Source organism: Sodiomyces alcalophilus (genome assembly GCF_042370955.1).
Source record: "Sodiomyces alcalophilus JCM 7366 unplaced genomic scaffold ACRALscaffold_4, whole genome shotgun sequence".
Lineage (NCBI taxonomy): Eukaryota > Fungi > Ascomycota > Sordariomycetes > Glomerellales > Plectosphaerellaceae > Sodiomyces > Sodiomyces alcalophilus.
In genome coordinates this window covers 4,586,870-4,606,113 of record NW_027263535.1, presented here as the reverse complement: position 1 = coordinate 4,606,113, position 19,244 = coordinate 4,586,870, and the positions used below count along the sequence as shown (strand labels likewise).

Sequence of the window (19,244 nt, the reverse complement as noted above, 5' to 3'; positions counted from 1 at the left end):
CCCAAAAAAAAAAAGAAACTGGTCGAGGCCGATGCGCGAATGCTGCGTACCTATCTCATACACATACAGTAAGTCGACACAAATGTCGAGCAAATATACCCACCTACGCCTGCCTAGGTACCTACGCGGGAGGGGGTAGGTAGAGGATTTCCTCCGACCAGAACCAGGCCAGAGATCTATAGCTGCCAACTGATGTTCTAAGGCTGTTAACAGTCTGGCCAGCCATCGGGCTTTGACCTACAAACCCCCAAACCCGGGTAGGTAGGTATTGGCGTGGAGTTGTAAGTACATTTGCTCGACAGTTTTGTCTCATCACTGTATTATGCCCTGAACAACAGTGTCGCCGACATGCCTATCCCGGACGAGAATATCATGAGCCGCGGCCGTATCTTCCTCTCCCCAGATTCGCTCGTTATAAGCACCCAGAACGAGTTGATTGTCAATGGCTGCGGCCGCCCGCGGAATTCCACTCCCGCTCATGACTGGATCTATGCGGAGATCCGTGGTTATATATTGGACTCTCCCTCTAACAGCGACGACTATCCCGAGAGTCCCGACGAGGCCGAGGAGAATGGCGTTAGTGGAAATGCCGTCGGGAGTCGCGTCAGCGGCAGCGTTGCCGTTGTTGCCGTTGTTGCGTCCTGTATTACTGCGAGGCTATATAACGTGCCGTACCTCTTACGAAGGTAGATATAGAGTGGTTAGATAATAAATTTGATTAGTTAGAGTGGGTATATCAGAACGATAGTCGGAATATCCAAAGAGTATGGTTGGAATATCCTGCCTCTATTTTTGTCTTGACGAAAAGACAGGCAGCTTGAGGCCGAAGTTATAGGATGGTTTCGAACTTGAGAACACCCAGCCATGAGGCGAAGTTACGGGTGTTCTTTGGTCATGCTGGTATTGAAGCAGAGACGGGCACGAGGCCGAAGGACTGTTTCCACTTTGTGGCTAAAGCCTCTATGTTTGTCGACGACGCCTTTTACTTTCCGTTTCAAACATAGAAGTAAGCTGTGCTCTGTACTGGTGATACTACGGAATATGTCCGTACAAATAGTATAATATGAGCCACCCTATGACTGGCAAGATATTCATTCTCTGTTCTCTTCTCTTTTCTTTTCTTTTCTTTTGTCCTCATTTCCTTCCTTCTTCTTGCGTTTGTTATTCTTACTCTCTCTTCCTCGTTCTTTCTCTACCTATCTTTAGTCCTCCCCTCGCGCCTCACCCCTCACTACAAACAAATGAAGGCAGACGCTTAGACTGGAGCATAATGGCACCCATTACAATTGTTGATGGGGCTGCTACAGCTCCCAGCCCGTTTCCCCCTCGTCCTGCTATTACACCCCTAACTTTGGCCGCCATTGCAGCAGTCCTGCTGGTTCTCGCCTACCCGTTCTTCCCTTCTCCGTTAGCCACTCCTAAGAACGTCGGTCTGAATCCGGCTGCGCTCTGTCACATATGGACATGATCACACACATCGTAGTCTACCACTTTCCCGACCTTATACGCTGCTTCTCAGGGTACCCAGCCTTTTTGGGTTAGGTTACAGCAACGAAGAACGGGAAGAACTGGCTCAGAACTGTATCCCTATACATAATTGGATGCTTCAGTTTTTTTATGTTTGCTGCTCCCTCTGGTCAGCGGTCCAATACTGGTCGTATCATATTCCGTGGGCCCTCGACGGGAATCTTTCACCCATGCCACTGTATGGACATGGTACTCTGTCGTTTGCGCGCTCTTTCGGCTCATTGAATACGTTATTCTGAATAACCCGGCATACGCTTTTATGATTGCCGTTGGAATTGGGCTTCGCATTGTACATGGTTTTCTGAAACTGCCCCGACAGTCTTCCATGTCTTTGTGACGCGCAGGGTCCGTTGTGAGAACGGTGCCCCGGAAGATTTCGATCCTGTTTGGAGCTATATGCCTTTTCTTGTTGTGTTGGTCGGATGTCCGACATTGTCCTTCAAGGCTGCTGTGAATCGGTGATGCTGCGGGCGTAGGACATATCAGTACATTAGAATTTTGTATAAACTAGACACTGTCATCGCCTCGTCCCAGAACGAATAACCCTTGTCTATGTTGACGCTAGAGTGCAACCAGTGGGCAGAATGGTTGAAGGCTCCAAGTACACGACGCGATTGTGTAGAAACGATCTGATCCTGTACGAGGTAATTCGTCCACGACCGACCTGTGTACCTGACACCTGTGCCTCATAAGAACAGTCCTGGTTCCACGCGAAGTTGCATCTAGCTCTCCTAGCCCAGCCTGCTATCGTGAAACATGCGGCATGCCTCTTTGTGCTCGCGGCAGCAGTAAGCGATGTAGCCGAGGAGTTGGTTGACTGGCCGAGCATGCCGATCTTCCAAGGACGGATCAACTATGGGACGTAAAGGATGGTAGAATCAAGTAAAGGTAGAAGAATCAATATGTATTTGATTGATGTCTCGAAATTGGGACACCAAAAGCATTAATATAAAGACGGAACGCGAGATTATATTGTACTTCGTTGGTAGTCACGGTGATTAGCTTTTCCGAGGGCCATATACGAAGACGAAATTTATACGGTTGCCGCGGGCGCGTCAATCGGTTAATTAAACGCCCAACAGATGGGTCGCGCTAAGCGAGGACTAACAACACGTGACGCTTCTCACGTATTCCTTCCCATATTTCGACAGCCCATACGCGGTAAACAACCTCGACTGCGACCGAGAAAGTAAAGTCGGCTTTCCATCTTTTGAGAAGGCGACGAATCATCACTCACGCTCTGCACAGCGACATGATAATTTGGGCGTAGGGCGCGCGTGTGGGCTGTCAACGGGCGCGCGTCCTTGGCGAAACACGACACGAATCTTGCTGGCGCAACTCATGCTTCCTACGCACCCAGCTCGCCACTGACGAAGATTTCCCACCCCCGCTACAACCATGATCACGATTGGCGCTTCTACGCGGAGAGATCGGAGGCAGAAGGTGTTCCAGTCTGTCTTTGACACCGACGTCTCGCAGCCTACTCCTCGCACGACGCCCTCGCTGAGAAGCACCGAGAAAGGGCAGCCTTTCGGCGGGGCCCCTCCTTCGACTAGGCAGTTTTCTCCCATCAGCCAGAAGAAGTCGTCAGGTCTGGAAGACATCGAGTCGCTAGGGGCAGGTTTCTCACCTTCATCCATTTCCGTTGCTGATCAGGTCCGTTGGGACCGCGCATGGCATGTCGTCACGTCTCGCATTCAGTTGCCTCCGTCCGTTGCCGCCGAAGATTCTTTCGGCACCTTAAGCCCAGAATTCCAGGATCCGGATCATTCCTTTTACGACAACCTTAGACTCGTTCTGTACCCAGAGCGGTACGCTCGCCACGCCGCTCACACGGAGGATCTTCTCTCCTGGCACACCCAGCAGGTGCGCCAACACCTCGTGCACCATGTCCTGCCCTTGGTTTCCGCTTGCGGTGCCGACGCCGACCAGGCGCAGGGTCTCTTGGGTAGCATTCGCACCTTGGAAGCGGCACATCGACAGTACCTCTACGGCCTCTCTTTGATCGCGCGAGGCCTAGACGAAACGACTGCAGAGATGGCCCTGGACAAGTTTCGACGCGACCTCCATGCTATCATTAGCAACGCCATGCCAGCCTCCCTCCTCGCGGCCCTCCGAAATGTGCTGGGCCGTATAATGAGGGTACTTTTGAAAATGCGGCCTTTTCCCGCCAGTCCTCCCTATCCATCTCCTCGGTTCCGGGTCCCGCATGCACGCCGGGCAGAACAGCAGGTAGACACTGCGAGACGCGAGTTCAGGCAGTTGGTGGAGGCGTTGCATAACGTGGGACTAGCCGGCGAGAGGTTCCAGGTCCTCTTTGCCGAAATGATGGACGCGCTGATGGCCGAATACGTGCAGACGTCCTTTGCCGGCTCGTGGACGCAAGCACAAAAGGAAGCCCATGCTCGCATGGCCGAGGACGTGGCGCGCTCGACGTCGTTTCGACGCGCGGCGCGGACCAGCACGCCATCCCAGTGCATAGCGTCGCTCTGCGATTGGGTGGAAAACCACTACGCGCGTCTGGCGGTCGAGCTGTTCAACTGCCTGGGGAGTTGCGAAGTGGCCTGGACAGACGTCGAAGATTGGAAGGAGATTGCCGTCGGGCGGCTAGCGGAGATGCGCATGCATGAGCTCTTCGACATGGTCCTCCATTGGCCCGAGAGCAAGGACGCCCTGGAAGACCTGCGGACCGCGGTTACCACGCCCCAGCGCCGCCTGCAGCTGACGGACACGTTCTCGGCCGCCCTGCAGAAACGACTGCTGCACCCTGGCCGTTCCACCTTGGACATTCTTCAGGTGTACATCTCCATGATCCGTACCTTCCATGCGCTGGACCACTCCAAAGTGCTGCTGGGCAGGGTGGTCCATTCCCTTCAGCTATACCTCTGTCAGAGAGATGACGCCATCCGTATTGTAGTCACGGGGCTACTATCTAATCCGGAAGACGCCGATACGGGAGCTGGCAGGGGGGAATTGGTCGAGCTGGCCGTCCTCCTCAATGACCCCTCGCAGCAACGTCGGTCGGTCATGGACGAGGAAGAACTGGACTGGGACGACATGGAATGGGTCCCCGACCCTGTCGATGCCGGCGTCAACTACAAGCGGCCCAAGACGGAGGACGTCATCGGCACCCTCATCAACGCGTTGGGTTCTCAGGACATCTTTATCAAGGAATTCCAGAACATCATCGCGGAGAGGCTCTTGTCCAAGCAGGGGGAATTTCCGCAAGAGATCAAGGTTCTTAACCTCCTGAAGACGCGGTTCGGGGAGCAGGCTCTTCAGAGTTGCGATGTCATGATGAAGGACATTCAGGATTCCCGAAGGCTAGACGCAATCATCGCCAGGAATATCAAGGCGGCCTCCACCGGTTGGGGCTCGCCCGACCGGAAGGCGGGGGAGGCCCTCTCGTACCATTCCAGGATCCTCTCGCGGTTTTTCTGGCCTACTCTAGACCGGGAACACTTCCTACTACCCCGGCCCATTGCGGAGATGCAGCAGCGCTACGACGCAGAGTACGAGCAGCTCAAGTCGTCCCGCAAGCTGACGTGGCTCAACAATCTCGGCACAGCTACCGTGCAGCTCGATTTGGAAGACCGATCCGTTCATGCCGATTGCAAGACGTACGAGGCGGCGGTCATCTACGCTTTCCAAGAAGGAGAGGAGGGGGACACGTCTGGTGCTCCGGTGCAGCGGAGTGTGGCCCAGCTCGAAGAGATGCTGCAGATGGACGACGACACGATCCGCCTCGCGCTCGGCTTTTGGGAATCCCAGCGTGTGGTCCGCCAAGTTGAGCCGGATACATACGTCGTCCTAGAACGGCTGGAGGATGATGACCAGGAGGCCGCAGCTGGGGCGGCATCCCGCGGGGCGTCGGTGCCGGCCGAGAGCCCGGCACGCAGTGCGACTTCCCCGGGCAAGAGCAAGGGCGGGGCGGGGCTGAATGCGCAGGAACGGGAACGGCGGCAGGTGTACTGGCAGTTCATCGTCGGCATGTTGACCAACTCGAGCCCCGCGATGCCGTTGGGGCAAATCGCCATGATGATGAAGATGCTCATCCCCGATGGGTTCCCGTGGGAAAACGAGGAGCTGCAGGTGTTCCTTGCGGAGAAGATTGCAGGCCAGGAGCTGGAGCTCGCCGGTGGGAAGTACCGGCTGCCCAAGAAATGAGAGCAAGGCTGAACTCAGATGGCAGTCATGCACGGCGACAGACGGTCTGCTTCTCCTAGGAACCTCTCTACTGCGGTTCGCGGATGGGTCGCGAAACGAATAGCTACGGCCGTGTTTAAAGGGAGAAGGTCCCTTGATATGCGATGCCTACGGGGAGAATAGCATACATGTGTGCTATGCGTGGCAGTTTCCGCTTTTCATCAGACTCGACGACTGAATGTCGGGAGGGTATGAGTTTAGTCCCGCCTCGCATTATCTGAGGTCTAGCTAGGAGATGTCGCTACGAGGCATTCAAGGCTGGCGAGTCGGGCAGGACACAGCAACATGACTGTCGTTATGACCGACAAGGACACGACAGCATGATAACCCGCTCGTACGCAGCAATAATGAGGTAATGAGACCAATGTTAGCCAAGTCATTATGCGGGTAGAAGGCGAAAGTCAAAAGAGCAGAACGAAAAGGACACTGCATACAAGTTTAACGCGCAGGGAAAGAATGCGGGCGGCAAGAAATATCAGAATAAATGAACGACGATGAACCAATTAGCGGAGAAGGCATCAGCCTTCCATGTCAACACTTCATTCCTTCGTATACAATTTATTCGTGCTGAGCGAGACGCGAGATGGAGTCTCGGACCACGTTGCCTTTTCCAACATTTCCCATTTCCCATGCTGGTGATACGATACGGGGTGAGATGACGGGCGACTTGCTGACGGCGGTCCGGCAGCCAACTTTTCCGCCGCCTCACTGCTCACGGCTCACATTCGCTGCTCACCATGGTAAACAAAAAGGTTGGGGGAGCCCGACGGCTGGGGTTCCCGGGGGGAAAAAAGGGACGCATCAATCACTCTGCAAGCGCACAGGCTTGAGGCGCTGACGCTACCCGACAGATCATAGGCGGTCAGCTAGCACAGCAGACAAAGCTGTGGAATCTAAAACGAGCGGTGTTTTAGGAATCTCCGGGTTGTTGTTTGTGCGTAATCCCACACCGCATTCTTTTCTCGGGTGGGTATTTAGGCGTCAATTGAGAAACAGGCACAGAGGGGAAAAGAAGCCATGGCGGACTCGCTTAGGTGTTTGGACCTAAGCTAAGTTTCTTGGATTATCCCTTTTTTTATTCATTTGTCGGCTGGATGAAATTGCTGACGATGTGAAAGTCGCCTGTGTTTTTTTTTTTTTTTTTTTTTTTTTTTTGATCGTCCTACAACACTCTTGGCCCGACATGGTGTCTTGGCTTCCGGTTTCACTTGCCTGGCCGTGAGTACTCACTCCATGTAAGCATCGCTGCGCTGAAGGCGAGTCGATGCCAGGATGTTGGCGCCGTTGACAAGGGGCCGAAAATAATACACCCCAAAACAAACCAACGGAGAGCGGAATAAAGAGGTCGAAAGAGGGACAAAACATAACGGAACGGGGCTTGCTCTAGCCCCATTGTTGGCTTGCTGTAGATTTCTCGATTCAACGAATCACAGAGTGCTCGGAGGCAAGAAGAGAAGAAATTCGTTCTCGGTTCGAATACTCAGTACAGACAGTAAAGCTGATGGGCGTTCTTTCCAGTGTCCAGACCCATTGATTCCAAATGAATCAAAAGTAGCCAGGACCGCCGGTATGGATCGGGTGGCTAGGGATGCACCAGACAAGTCTAAGACCTAACCAGGCAGTGAGCGATAGTGGCAAGAGGGTGCTGGGCTTGCTTTTCATGACTCCGAAAAACCGACGCGGTTAGCGACCTGGATCCTTGGCCCTTTTGGCAGCGCTGACGGGATGGCATCGGGTTGTCGCGCTGTTTGCAACAGCAGCACACTGTCACTGTGTATGATGTGTCATATCGAACACAGGGGCAGAATCTTTTACGCCGAGGTTGTCTGCGATGGCGGCAGGCTGGGCGGGTGGAGGAAAATTCAGATGGATCAGTCGAGCGATACTATTCCAAGTCGCCCAGTCTGGAACTCGGAAAGCCCATTTCACTCTTTCCGGACCGGGGCCAGTCGAGACGGATGCCGCTTTGCCTTGTTGGCGTTCGAGTCACGTTCCGGGTCGTCGAGGGTCCGTACAGGAGAAAGTGTGTTTCTGGGGGGTGGCAGCAGGTTTATCAGGACATGGGGCCCGATCGAATGACGACAAGACCATGCCATGTGGGATTTGGAGCCAATCGATAAGCTTGTAGATAGGGCGATAACGCGGTCGAGACAATGGAAAGCGGGGCCATCTCTCGACGTAGGTACGAAGTACGAAGTACCTACTTACCTTGTGTGAATAAGGGCAAATCTTATGTAAATGTGTGTACAAAGTACGGAGATGGGTTGATCTATTCGTATTTGTCAAATTCTAACGGTAAAGATGCAAAGACGAAGAATAGAAATGCGCCATGCTCGATGGCTAAATGGCAAAACTCCATCAGCCAATCCACGCGCCAACGCACGAGTCGGGCATGGTAGGAATGTTGCCTACCGTAGGTGACGAAAGACTTGTAAGCCGATGAATGGTGCGCAATGTGTCCGTGTCATGTACCATTCCGTCAGGGGCACGGCCAAGGGAGTAATATAATAGCACGCACGCCTAAATTGGCGCTCAATCAAGAATCGAATCCGGGTGCCAGCCACTGTACATATGGTAATGGATATGCAGCATTTACGAAATATCACGCCGACATATCATACCCCCCTTGACGTGTTTGACGTGTTGCTTCATCCTATATCTACTCTTCCTGCCTCGCCCCTTCGGTCCCTCGATTCAGTATTCCGGACCAGTGGACAGAGAGCGCCCTGAGGGCCGACATCCACGCCATGTTACGATTACAGCACGCTGCACTTCGTACAGGTCAGGTCCAGACTCGGCCCCGCTCCACTCGGCTCAGCAGCTGTTGTCTGTTGCCTCTTTTCCGGTCACGTCCCGATTCACCGCAGGCTTTCTCGAGCCGAGAAGCGGGAGGTCATCCGACCGAAACCAGCCACCAAGTTCTTCCTCGCAATATCATAAGAGCCCGCTGAAAGAGCCCGCTGAAACCAGCCCGCCATTCCCACCGAGTGTAAAAATGGCCGCAAGAATTAAAGAAAATACTGAATACAGTAAAATAAAAAGAAACCCAAAGCCTAATGCGTCTCGCCATCGTACCCAACTGAGACTCTCGTCTCTGTGTCCATGCTGTTCCCGTGTGATGCATATTACCGTCTGCTGAGAATGAAACTGCTAGACCACCGCCGCTTATCGCTGCCCAGCTCGTACGGACGATGTACTGCCACCTCGCTCGTTCGCCGAGAACGGTGCATAGCTGGTACGGGCAAACTCTAAGCCAGGGAGTGGGTGGTCTTGCGTATCATCAATTTATCGCCAGCGGTTTGCGTGCCTAGCAAGTGAATCCTTGCTTTGAAGTTTGGGCATTTTTTTCCTACTGGGTAAGGGTCACTGCAAAACTGCCCACTTTCTTGTGTGGTCGGTTTGTCGTCTGCCACTGAAAGCCAAGGGCGCGCGCGACCTGGGAACGGGGCGTTGAGGTACCTTTGCAGGTCTGGTGGTGTCTATGTACCGGTACCAAGAATGCGCCCGGACGTCCAGGCATGCCCCAAGTACAGTGACCTCCGCTCGTTCCTCCTTTCTCCACTGTTCCCGGTCCAGTTTCCATCACTGCGGCCGACGGGGGTCAGCTGGACATTGGACATGTCCGAGGGCGTCCGTCCAACACGAGTAAGGTTGTGCAGGTAGGTACTCAGTATTATATGGCAGTAGGCGTACTTCGTAAGTGGCAGAGATAAACCTAGTATTCGTACACCAATAAGTATGACCAGCGAAGACGGTCAGGGAGAAGAAAGAAAACACGTCGCATAATCCACCCTTTTTATGACTACGTTTCCGCATCGGGCAGCCACCGTCAGGGTAATAATATCATCTATTGACTTTCGACGACTTGTTCAAACAGTGAGGTATGAGGGGTTCTGAGTCTAGTAGGTACCTAAAGTCACAACCCCCCAACGGTAGAAGCTGCAGCAGCCATAGGCTAGGCAACGCAGGGACCGTCGAGTTCAGCTTGGTTCCAGTTGTTTGAGATGGAAATGGGCCATGGTATGGGATCAGCATCGTGTACAATGTACAAAGTACGCATTCTAGCTTGTCCAGGACCGACCAGCTCTACTTCGTACATACGAAATACGTGTACAGCCAGTGGGGTTGGAGAGAAAGACCCCCAGGGGCCCAGATGGCCGATGACAGCGAAAAGGGAAAAGGGCGGAAACTGCTGATAGATGACGAGAGGAGGAGGTCACACGAGACCACAATGAGGGGAGGGGGCTTCTGAACATTGATGAGAGTATCCGGTTATTGGAAGGAGGAGGGGGAGTAGTTGGGACGTCGATAGTGCAGTGGTGCATACTCTGAATACGTATCCCCATTCATCCCTCTCACAACATTGATCTTTCTCTCTCTTCCCCGTAGGTCGACCTCCGGACAAGGGCAAACCTCCCGTGGCGCTGCCTCACTTGCCCTTTACCCTATACCCTTTACCTACCTACCTTGAAACATTCACCATTCACCATTCACCTTTCGCCATTCGCCTTTCATCATTTCACCTTTCACCCTCTTTTTCTTTTTTTTACTCCATCGTTTTCAATATTTTATCTTTCCATCCTACTAACCTGGGATATTTACCAGCGACCCTACTCTCCCTCCCTACCTATGCATTTGCGTGCCAACATTACGTGACCTGCCCTCTCTTCCCATGATCGTCGTCCAGCCGGCACTTGATTACCACAGCACTGGTTCATCGTAAAAAAGGCCATCCCACGAACGAGGAGGGCCAAGATGGATGAAATGGATTGGGATCCATCGGGTGTCTCGCCGCCTCGTCCATCTCAGCATCCGCATCCCCAATACCAACAACAGCATAATCTGCCCAGTCTTCACACACGACACCCATCTCTGAACGTCCATCATGGTCAGCAATCGGCATGTCCAGCGATGAGGCAGTTTTCCAACCGCTCCTCTGCCCATTACGATCCCGTCCACGCCTCGGCCGACTGGAGCGGGTACCACCGGTTGCCCACCCAGCTACACGGCCATGGGCATCCGCTATTACATCTGCATCAAACGTCGACTTCCTCTCCCTTCTCGCTCTACGGATCCAGCCACTCTACGCCGTACGCCTTTCAAGGCCACTACAACTATTCGTACCAGGCCAACCCCCCGACTTTGAATTCGAATCCGAATCCGAACCCGCCAAATCTCGTACCACAGAGTGCCAGACACCCTCCACCAGCGCCACAGCCGGTGCAGCCGCACCCAGAGGCGGCGGCCCCGAATACCTTCGTCAGCAGCTCCCTTGGGAATGGGCTGGTGGCAGCAGCAGCTGGGAACGGCCCAAGTCACTACTCCTTCTCCCCGGCACCCGGCGCTCTTACGCCTTCCCAGCCCGCACCGACTTCGGCAGGTCCCTCCACGGAAGGTTCGACCATGCAGGTCAACTCGGATACCGGCCAAAGCCAAAACCAGAACCACAACCAGAGCCACAACCACAATCAGAGCCACAACCAGAACCCGCCCCCAGGCAGTGGTGGCAGGAGCCAGGCGGCGGCGGCGACGGGCCCGCCAATACACTTTGACGCCAGGCCGCTGGCCTCTATTTCACCCCAACAAAACTCATTTTCCTCCGCTTCCTCGTTTGGCATCTCCCTTTCTTCTTCGTACAGACCGAGCCGAGCAGCAGCAGTGGCAGCAGCAGCGGCAGTATCATCACTTTCAGGTAATTTCTTTTTCCTTACCTTTTCTCTTGTCCCGCCCTGGCAAAGTCGCAATCTGTTCGGGATCAAAACCATGGGACGTTGTACTAACTTCTCAAAACGACCCGTCGTCATCAGGCCCACCTCATGCGATGGCTACCGCGCCGCCCGAACATATACCGGAGCGTCGCCGTCTAGGCAACCACAGGCGCCAACAGCGAACTGTCCCCGTCCCGCGCATGCATCCTCCGCAGCCTCCCCCGCAAATGCCGCCGAGCAGTGGAGAGTATTCTGGGTATGCCGACGACGTCCGCACATCACAGGCTCTTCGAAGGTATGCCGACGACGTCCGCGCATCGCAGGTTCTTCGAGGGTCGATTCGTACAAAGGTGGTCGCCTCGCCTGCGGCTCTTCGGTCTTTGGAGAGTGTTTCGATTTCGGACTTGCCGGAAAGTGAAAGGAGTTCGTTTTTTTTTTTCTTTTCTTTTTTCCCCCCCTTTTGCGTCAGTTAGTTTGCTTGCTAATTCAATGTAGCGTGTGTCATCTGCTACAACGACTTCGGCACAGAGTCGCCGGAAGGCATCAGCGAGGCGCCTCTCCGACTACCCAACTGCAAACATGTCTTTGGCGACCACTGCATTAAGAAATGGTTTGAGGATTCGGATAGCTGCCCCTATTGCCGGGCCAAGCTGCCGTCGGAAGTTCGCGTGGTATCCCGGCCCAACTCGATTCGCGAGGCTATGCTTGCTCGGGGGCGTCCGGAAAGTACCGGGCGGCCTACATCTCACCAGGCCAGTCAACGGACTGGGCCACGTCGCACGCTGGTGGACATGAGCGGTTCGGGAAACCAAGCACAAGAGCGCCGTTCGCCGCCATGGGAGGGCGAACAAAGCCACCGTCGGCAGAGACCCCGTCACGATTCGTCGGAGACCCCATGGCAATGGGACGAATGGGCTGCCGAAACCGCACGAACGCAACAACAGACGCTGGCGCAACAGGAGGCTCTGGCGCAACAGGAGGCTCTGGCGCAACAGCTGGCGCTGTCGCAGGGAATATGGAATCACGGCCAGGGAGGTGCTAACACGAGCGCAGGGGCAGCGGCAAGTCTACGCACATCATCTGAACAGGCCTTGGGAAGAGGTACGACGACCGGGCCAGCCATGGCAAGTGGGCAAGGACCAGCTGGGCCTGGGACAAGGCAAGGGGGCGAAGAGTCAGTCCACGGAACAGATAACATGGTGCCAAGTGACGCAGGACGGACAGAAGGAAACAGACCGTATTTGGCGACAGGCGGCATGAACAGCGGGGACGGGCAAGGTGCGAGCGCGGTAAACGGCGCAGAAGGGCTGATGAATCCCTTTGGCGCCAATGGTCCCGGACCGTCACTGGCCGGAGCAGCGATGGCCGGACCGGCGATGGACCCGGGAGGCAGTACTGCCCCCCCTCCTCCTCCCGCCATGCGGTTCCACCGATTTGCGGACTTTGGGGGCAGGTGAGGCCAATGGGCCACCGGGTCGAGGTGGATGGGCGGCATATATGGCAGGCCGCTCGGACGACATGACGGAAGGGTGAATGACCGGCAGCATGGACGAAGGGGGTTTGGTACTCAGTATGTTCCGGACAGGCGTTCAAGGCTAAGGGGCGCAGCTTAAAGGGGAAGCGCTGCTTTGCTTTTTTATCTGCATGGTGTCACCCCCGGTCGTCTCTTATTTTCCCCTTTTTTCTTTTTTCTTTTCTCTTTTTTTCTTTCTCATTTTCTTTTCTTCTTTCTTTGTCGGCCCTGGCTCTTTTTCATGAATTCGACACCGGGAACTCCTTGGGTTTGTTTCTTTCTTTTGTAGACAAGAAACATGGGGTTCTAGAGGATGTTCGAGGACCTTTGATTCTCCCGAAGAGGGGGAAGAAGCGGGAGAAACGGGAGTCAGATACCAGGTAACAGGCAGCGCGAGAGATGTAGTCATTTTCCGGAACGCGGTTATCATTGTGTGGTGATCGTTGCCATTCTTTCGTGCTGTGCGTCGCCGTGGGAGGGTACAAAATACCTGTCGTCGGGAAAATGATTCTTTCATTCCCGTCGTGAGATTACATAAGGTGGGTCGGAGTAATGCAAAGTACTCGGTACTCTCATCTCGTTGACGCGTATTTTCTTGCTCGCTCAAACTCAAACTCGATCTTCTCCTTCTTCTCCTTTCATACTACGTCAATATCTCATGTGCTGATCACGATGAAGGACCAAGTCGGCAGGGTCTGGCCTCGGGGAATAAGAAAGGAAAAAGAGACTTTCTCGATACCTTGATTCCCGCTCGTCAAAACCAAGGTCAGCAGCCAAGTTGGCCCTCGAGTCTCTCCGAGTCGGAGCAACAGAACTCCGACCCTTAGCAAAGGAGACGAAACTCCGACAACCATGTGCTTTTCTTGGCCGGCATGGAACGAACTCCGCATTTAGCCATTACGCGCACGATCTTTCCATTCTCGCTCTCATTTCGTTGTCCTTGTCATCTACTCTACGTTGGATAGGAGCCTGGCTGTCATATTAATTTAAGAACAGCTTCACCAGTCATCACCGACATTCAACGTTGTCATCGCCATGTAGGCTTCCTTTACGAGAACCTCCCAGAAAACTTCGATTTGCTGCGTTCACCCGAGTGTAACACGATCCACGGTGTACTTTGCCTTTCAACTCTGCCACTACCACCCCAGACTTCCATCCCCCTTCTGTGCATTGACTGGCAGTCATCATGGGCCTTCCATGGCGTTTCATGTCCGTGACCTCTCTCGCCACCGCCGTCCTCCTTACCTCCCAACATGTCCACCCGTCGAAATCGTTTTTCCTGGCCACCTTTACGACCACTTGGTCCCTTTCGTTCCTCGCCTGGGCTGTTTGGAAGGTCTTCCTCTGGCCCAAGTTCTTCTCCCCCCTGCGCGGATTACCTGAGCCGGAGGGAGGCCACTGGCTTATGGGCCAATATCGCACCATCGTAAGCCAGCCCAGCGGACATCCTCATATAGATTGGTATGCCGTTTTCTTTCTCCTCTTCCCCCCTCTCACTCGCCACGCGTAACTCATATCCTAACCTCTCCCCCCAGGGTCAACAACTTGCGCCATGACGGCCTCATCCGCTACCAGTTCCTCTTCAACCAGGAGCGCGTCCTCGTCGCCTCCCCCAAGACCTTGTCCGAGGTGCTCGTCACGCGCAACTACGACTTTGTCAAGCCCACCGCCGTGCGGTGGTCCATCGGCAACATCCTCGGCGTCGGCATCCTCCTGGCCGAGGGCGACGAGCACAAGCTGCAGCGCAAGAAGCTCATGCCCGCTTTCGCATTCCGCCACGTCAAGGACCTCTACCCCGTCTTCTGGTCCAAATCCCTCGACGGCGTCCGCGCCATGACGGAGCACATTCTCGCCGAGTCCACCAACGCTGCTGATTCTCCCACCACCGCCACAGCCGTCCTCGAGGTTGGCGCCTGGGCGTCCCGCGTCACCCTCGACATCATCGGCGTCGCCGGGCTCGGCCACGACTTTGGCGCCATCCGCAACCCGGACAACCCCCTGGTCCGCACCTACCAGCACGTCTTCAAGCCCTCCCGACAAGGCCAGCTCCTCGGCCTCGCCAGCCTCTTCTTGCCCGGCCGGCTCGTCAGGATGATCCCCGTCGAGCGCAACAACGACATCCTGCGGGCCTCCCGCGTCATCCGCTCCACCTGCCGCGACCTCATCCGCGAGAAGAAGGACAAGCTCGCCAAGGACCAGCTCACCGACATGGACATCCTCTCCGTCGCCCTCGAGAGCGGCGCCTTCACCGACGAGAACCTCGTCGACCAGATGATGACCTTCCTCGCCGCCGGCCACGAGACCACCGCGAGCGCCATGACCTGGGCCGTCTACCTGCTCTGCCTCCACCCGGAAATGCAGTCCCGCCTCCGCGCCGAGGTCCGCGCCCACCTCCCGTCGCCCGACGCTCCGGGCGCCGACGCCGCTGTCACCGCGACCGATATCGACCGCCGCCTGCCCTACCTCTCGGCCGTGTGCTCCGAGGTCCTGCGCTACTTCCCCCCCGTGCCCATGACGCTCCGCGAGGCCGCCGTCGATACCACCATCAACGGCCAGAGGATCCCCAAGGGCACCCGCGTCATGCTCTGCCCGTGGGCCGTCAACAAGGATGTCTCGCTGTGGGGGGACGATGCCGGTGTGTTCAACCCGGACCGGTGGCTGGCGCCGGCTGGTGAGAACGGGGCGGGGAACGGGGAGAAGGCGACGGCGAGCGGCGGCGCGAGCAGCAATTACGCATTCATGACCTTCCTCCACGGGCCACGGAGCTGCATCGGGCAGGGGTTCGCCAAGGCCGAGTTTGCTTGCATTCTCGCCAGTTGGGTGGGGCGGTTCGAGTTTAGCCTGAAGAATGAGGAGGAGTATGATGAGGATAAGGTGGATATCAAGGGCGGCGTTACGGCGAGGCCGGCCAAGGGGTTATACGTGAATGCCACTGTGGTTGACGGGTGGTGACGGAGTTCTTATATGGTACAGCAGAAGGTAGGTAGTGGAGCAGGTGTTTGGAGCATCGTGTATGTATAGGTACTTGGGAGGTTGTAACAGTTGGCTTACTTAGTATGTGATACTTGCGCTTTGCGTATCTGTATATCTCACTGAGGATATCGGGTCAATGCTTAGTTCGTACTTGTACTTGACGGCCGTTGAGGTTGCCCAGAGTATCACCATTAGGTACCTAAATATATACTTCGTATACGAAGTACATTATACTGTGAGGCCAACGGAAAACCAAACGCTCACCATCATCATCATAAATCATCATCATGCAATCACGCCAATAACCAAGGGTGACCTAGTCAATAACCAACTTTCGGTCTTTCCAATCTCAATTCCAGTCACCGAAACCCCCATCAACACCACCGCTCATGCGGTTCCCTCCATTGAACCCCCAAAATGTCAAAGATGCGCCTCTCGTCGCGGCCCTCGATCAGCTCTCCATCCGTAAACTTGACGCGGCCGGGACCCCTGAGCACGTCCCGGTACAGCCCGTGCTGGTTGAGTCGCATACCCTTCTTGGAGGCGAGGAGGCGCATGCTGCGGTTGAAAATGTCGTTGCCCGTGAAATAGATGAGCGCCGCGCCCAGTTCCGTCTCTGGTACTGCCAGAAAATCGATCCGTCTCCAAATCGGCCGGGACCTGGTGGGTGTGGAGGGAGCACCAGAACCATCAGCAGCAGCAGCAGCATCGCTTGCCATGGACGAAGGGAGAACACAACAGCCCTGCCACGTCCTCCCACCCTCCCCCCTTTCATGTCGGGTCCCGACCAGTGTCGCGACGAGGAATCCCTGCGCCTCCAGAGCCTGCGTCAACCCGCGCAGCAGCGGTCGGAGCTCCGACACAGACGACGTCCCGGGCTTGGTGAGGATAAAGTCAATATCGCCACTCGACTCGGCGCCTCGGCGGTAGCTTCCCCCGACGATGAGGTGCATATCGGCATCCACCTTGACAGCGGTACCCCGCACGACGGCCGCGAGGGCCTCGACCTCCCGCCGCGGGATGCGCGTGTTGAGGTCGTCAAAGTGGTCGATGCCCAGCCTCTGGTTGGCCGACAGCCTGGCCCGCTCGCGGAGATCGTCGAGCGTCCGGTACCCCTGGGCCACCCAGCGAGCGGCCTGGGTGCTGCCGACGCCGTATATCTGGAGGAACAGCTGCAGGGCCTCGTCGGCCGGGTCGTGGGCCGCGTTGTCGAGCCGTTGCAACCTGTCGGTGGCGACGATCTCCTCGATCTTGTCGGCGAGCCGCGTGCCGATGCCGGGGAGCCGGACGGCCTCGTGGGCCGTGGTGATCTTGGTGCGCTGCTGTTTGAGGAGCGAGATGGCCTTGCGGTAGGCGATGGGGCGCCAGGTGTCGTTGATTCGGCTGTAGTAGTCGCACATTTGCTGCAGGATCTCGATGGTGCGCGCGTTGGGATTGCCCTGGTGGCCGTCCTTGGTGCGTGCCCCGTGGCAGGCGAACCTGTCTTCCCAGGTGATGTTCTTGCGGTTGCCGGACCTGCTGGTCTTTTGTTTCTTTTGGCTCCGATCGTCATCTTCCGAGTCGGCTTCCGCGGCTTCAGCTTGCTCGGATGCGTCGTGGTGACCAGCCCCTCCTTCTTCTTCCTCCAATGGCAGACCTCTGAGTTGCTGCATTTGGGAGATGTACTCGGCCAACTCATCGTCCCGCCGCACCGACAACGAGTCGAACTTTGTACCTCGTTCCCGGTCGCTAGGATCTCGCTGTTCCACTGTAGAATCACGCGTAAAAGTGCTGGGCCTGTGCTGTGGTGAGCCACTGCCGACTTCCTGACCTTCTTCTCCGTTGCTTTTCTCAGCCGGTTCGTCATCCCTCGACAGAGTCCTTAAGGGCGGCATATAGTCCCGGCGTTTTGAATTAGTGGGAACGGATTTATACGCGAGGGACTCGGCGCGGTGCGAGGTCTCGGCAGACTCCTCTGAAGGCAGCGCTTTTGATGGCAAATCTGGACAGCCTGTCACATAGTACTGGTTCTGATTGGGGTTCAGCAGGCTTCGAAACTGGATGCAGTCCAGCGGATACGTCTCGTTGACCAAGACAGCCGACGGCGCGCCATTGGCGGACGACAGGATAAGTTCAATGTTCTTCCAGTGGAGGCTGTTGTCGACAATGACGTGGGACGCCTGCTTCAGGGCCCTCGTCCAAGTAGCGCCGTACTCCTGGGCTTTGCGAATGCGGATCCGTCGGGCAGGCGCGATGTCGTCGTTGGGGATGAAGTAGAAGGCCAAGCCCTTGAAGATTTGCTGGTCTTCGGGGACGAGCTTGACAGCAGCGTCCCTCTTCCGCTTCCTCGTGGAGGTGGCCATGGCCGGAAAGGTGGCTGAACCGGTTAGACGGGGAGGGAAGAGCTGTTTAGCCAGCGGGTTCGGCGCTGAAACGCTCCTGGATAGACGTAATGGGCGAAGAGGTGCACGCGCCGAGTCTGGTATGCGCGATTCATCCGAGGTATTTGGATCTCCGCCGCCTTGGTCGTGAACCTGACCGTCAGCTCGCGCCGGGGCTCGCTCGACGATGGGTGTTGTCGCTAGTTGAAACGACTCTACTACTATTACCGAGGGTTTTGACGATGGAGAATGCCCCCTGGAAGATGAATAAGGAGCAGTTAGGGACGCGGTCTGCTTGGACGCCGGGTTGGCCTTGAATCGGAGAGCCTGCTTCCATCGCTGCCTCTCCTTTTCCGCTTCGTCGCCAACCCCCTCGACGTGGTCGTCCGAGTCGCTCAAGTGATTTAGTTCGTCGAGTTCCCGGAAGAAGACCTCCTTATCCTGGAGTGAAGGCTCCCCGGAGCCCATAGGCAAATCCAAATCTAAATAATCCCGAGAAGAGACACGACCAATTCTGACGGGAGTACTGTGTACATGTCAGATGGTAGGGCGATGGTCAAGGACAAAGGGAAACGAAATGAAGCAAAAAAAAAATCAGAGAGGTTGACTTGAGATCATCAACTCGAGACTGGGCGCGGGTTGAGTGGAGTGGTTGCCTACGTAGGGTCTGACGTTACTCGTGCGTACTGAGAGTGACGACAGAGGGAAGTGTTGCTAGAGTATTTCCGTATTAGTGTTGCTCTGCTTAGTAATCCGACGTCCACCGTACACACACTGTACACATACATGGTGCAGCTGCTCGTCGCTCGATTACTAATCATTCTGCGTATCATCGACCCCTCGAAAGCAGCTTATGAGGATGGGTTCATTGCCTACTTGCGCCTCAATATCAACTAACAATGAACATTCTAACTATCATACGTCGCCTGATAGTCGGGTGTTAGCTTCTGGACCGGA

The 19,244-nt window shown here is 55.5% G+C and overlaps 8 protein-coding genes across 8 annotated transcripts; 5 read left to right on the top strand and 3 right to left on the bottom strand.

The window, feature by feature from the left end:
• Positions 1–82: 82 nt before the first annotated feature.
• Positions 83–2,393, top strand: ACRALDRAFT_210582 (uncharacterized protein; the record flags this gene model as incomplete). The annotated part of the gene is made up of 13 exons (XM_071023272.1): positions 83–117; positions 214–257; positions 287–638; positions 854–991; positions 1,088–1,156; positions 1,207–1,451; positions 1,484–1,520; positions 1,550–1,581; positions 1,611–1,845; positions 1,872–1,985; positions 2,022–2,054; positions 2,093–2,178; positions 2,221–2,393. The coding sequence occupies 13 exons, from the start codon at positions 83–85 to the stop codon at positions 2,391–2,393; spliced, it is 1,593 nt and encodes a 530-aa protein (XP_070875251.1).
• Positions 2,394–2,704: 311 nt separating this feature from the next.
• ACRALDRAFT_1081828 (uncharacterized protein) lies at positions 2,705–6,324 on the top strand. Its single transcript, XM_071019222.1, has one exon. It carries the CDS (start codon positions 2,926–2,928, stop codon positions 5,692–5,694), a length of 2,769 nt encoding a protein of 922 aa, XP_070875250.1. The 5' UTR covers positions 2,705–2,925; the 3' UTR covers positions 5,695–6,324.
• Positions 6,292–6,688, bottom strand: ACRALDRAFT_1093753 (uncharacterized protein; the record flags this gene model as incomplete). The annotated part of the gene is made up of 4 exons (XM_071019693.1): positions 6,292–6,437; positions 6,470–6,573; positions 6,634–6,651; positions 6,684–6,688. 4 exons carry the CDS (start codon positions 6,686–6,688, stop codon positions 6,292–6,294), a joined length of 273 nt encoding a protein of 90 aa, XP_070875249.1.
• A 120-nt stretch (positions 6,689–6,808) lies between these two features.
• ACRALDRAFT_210585 (uncharacterized protein) lies at positions 6,809–8,208 on the bottom strand (the record flags this gene model as incomplete). Its single annotated transcript, XM_071023273.1, has 12 exons — positions 6,809–6,836; positions 6,905–6,928; positions 6,964–7,146; positions 7,221–7,315; positions 7,349–7,383; positions 7,425–7,497; positions 7,531–7,618; positions 7,663–7,764; positions 7,794–7,933; positions 7,982–8,002; positions 8,045–8,086; positions 8,113–8,208. 12 exons carry the CDS (start codon positions 8,206–8,208, stop codon positions 6,809–6,811), a joined length of 927 nt encoding a protein of 308 aa, XP_070875248.1.
• ACRALDRAFT_1093754 (uncharacterized protein) lies at positions 8,172–8,673 on the top strand (the record flags this gene model as incomplete). Its single annotated transcript, XM_071019694.1, has 4 exons — positions 8,172–8,373; positions 8,445–8,482; positions 8,515–8,559; positions 8,601–8,673. Exons 1-4 carry the CDS (start codon positions 8,305–8,307, stop codon positions 8,671–8,673), a joined length of 225 nt encoding a protein of 74 aa, XP_070875247.1. The 5' UTR covers positions 8,172–8,304.
• Positions 8,674–10,488: 1,815 nt separating this feature from the next.
• Positions 10,489–12,898, top strand: ACRALDRAFT_1063774 (uncharacterized protein; the record flags this gene model as incomplete). The annotated part of the gene is made up of 3 exons (XM_071016855.1): positions 10,489–11,425; positions 11,541–11,864; positions 11,937–12,898. The coding sequence occupies 3 exons, from the start codon at positions 10,489–10,491 to the stop codon at positions 12,896–12,898; spliced, it is 2,223 nt and encodes a 740-aa protein (XP_070875246.1).
• Positions 12,899–14,140: 1,242 nt separating this feature from the next.
• ACRALDRAFT_1034009 (uncharacterized protein) lies at positions 14,141–15,906 on the top strand (the record flags this gene model as incomplete). Its single annotated transcript, XM_071014962.1, has 2 exons — positions 14,141–14,415; positions 14,490–15,906. The coding sequence occupies 2 exons, from the start codon at positions 14,141–14,143 to the stop codon at positions 15,904–15,906; spliced, it is 1,692 nt and encodes a 563-aa protein (XP_070875245.1).
• Positions 15,907–16,301: 395 nt separating this feature from the next.
• ACRALDRAFT_1011023 (uncharacterized protein) lies at positions 16,302–18,275 on the bottom strand (the record flags this gene model as incomplete). The annotated part of the gene is made up of 1 exon (XM_071014716.1): positions 16,302–18,275. A coding segment is annotated over one exon (1,974 nt), but the record flags the coding sequence as incomplete, so codon positions are not given.
• Positions 18,276–19,244: the final 969 nt, after the last annotated feature.

Coding starts and splice junctions, on each gene's coding strand:
- ACRALDRAFT_1081828 (XM_071019222.1), top strand. CDS start 2,926: ATGATCACGATTGGCGCTTCTACGCGGAGAGATCGGAGGCAGAAGGTG.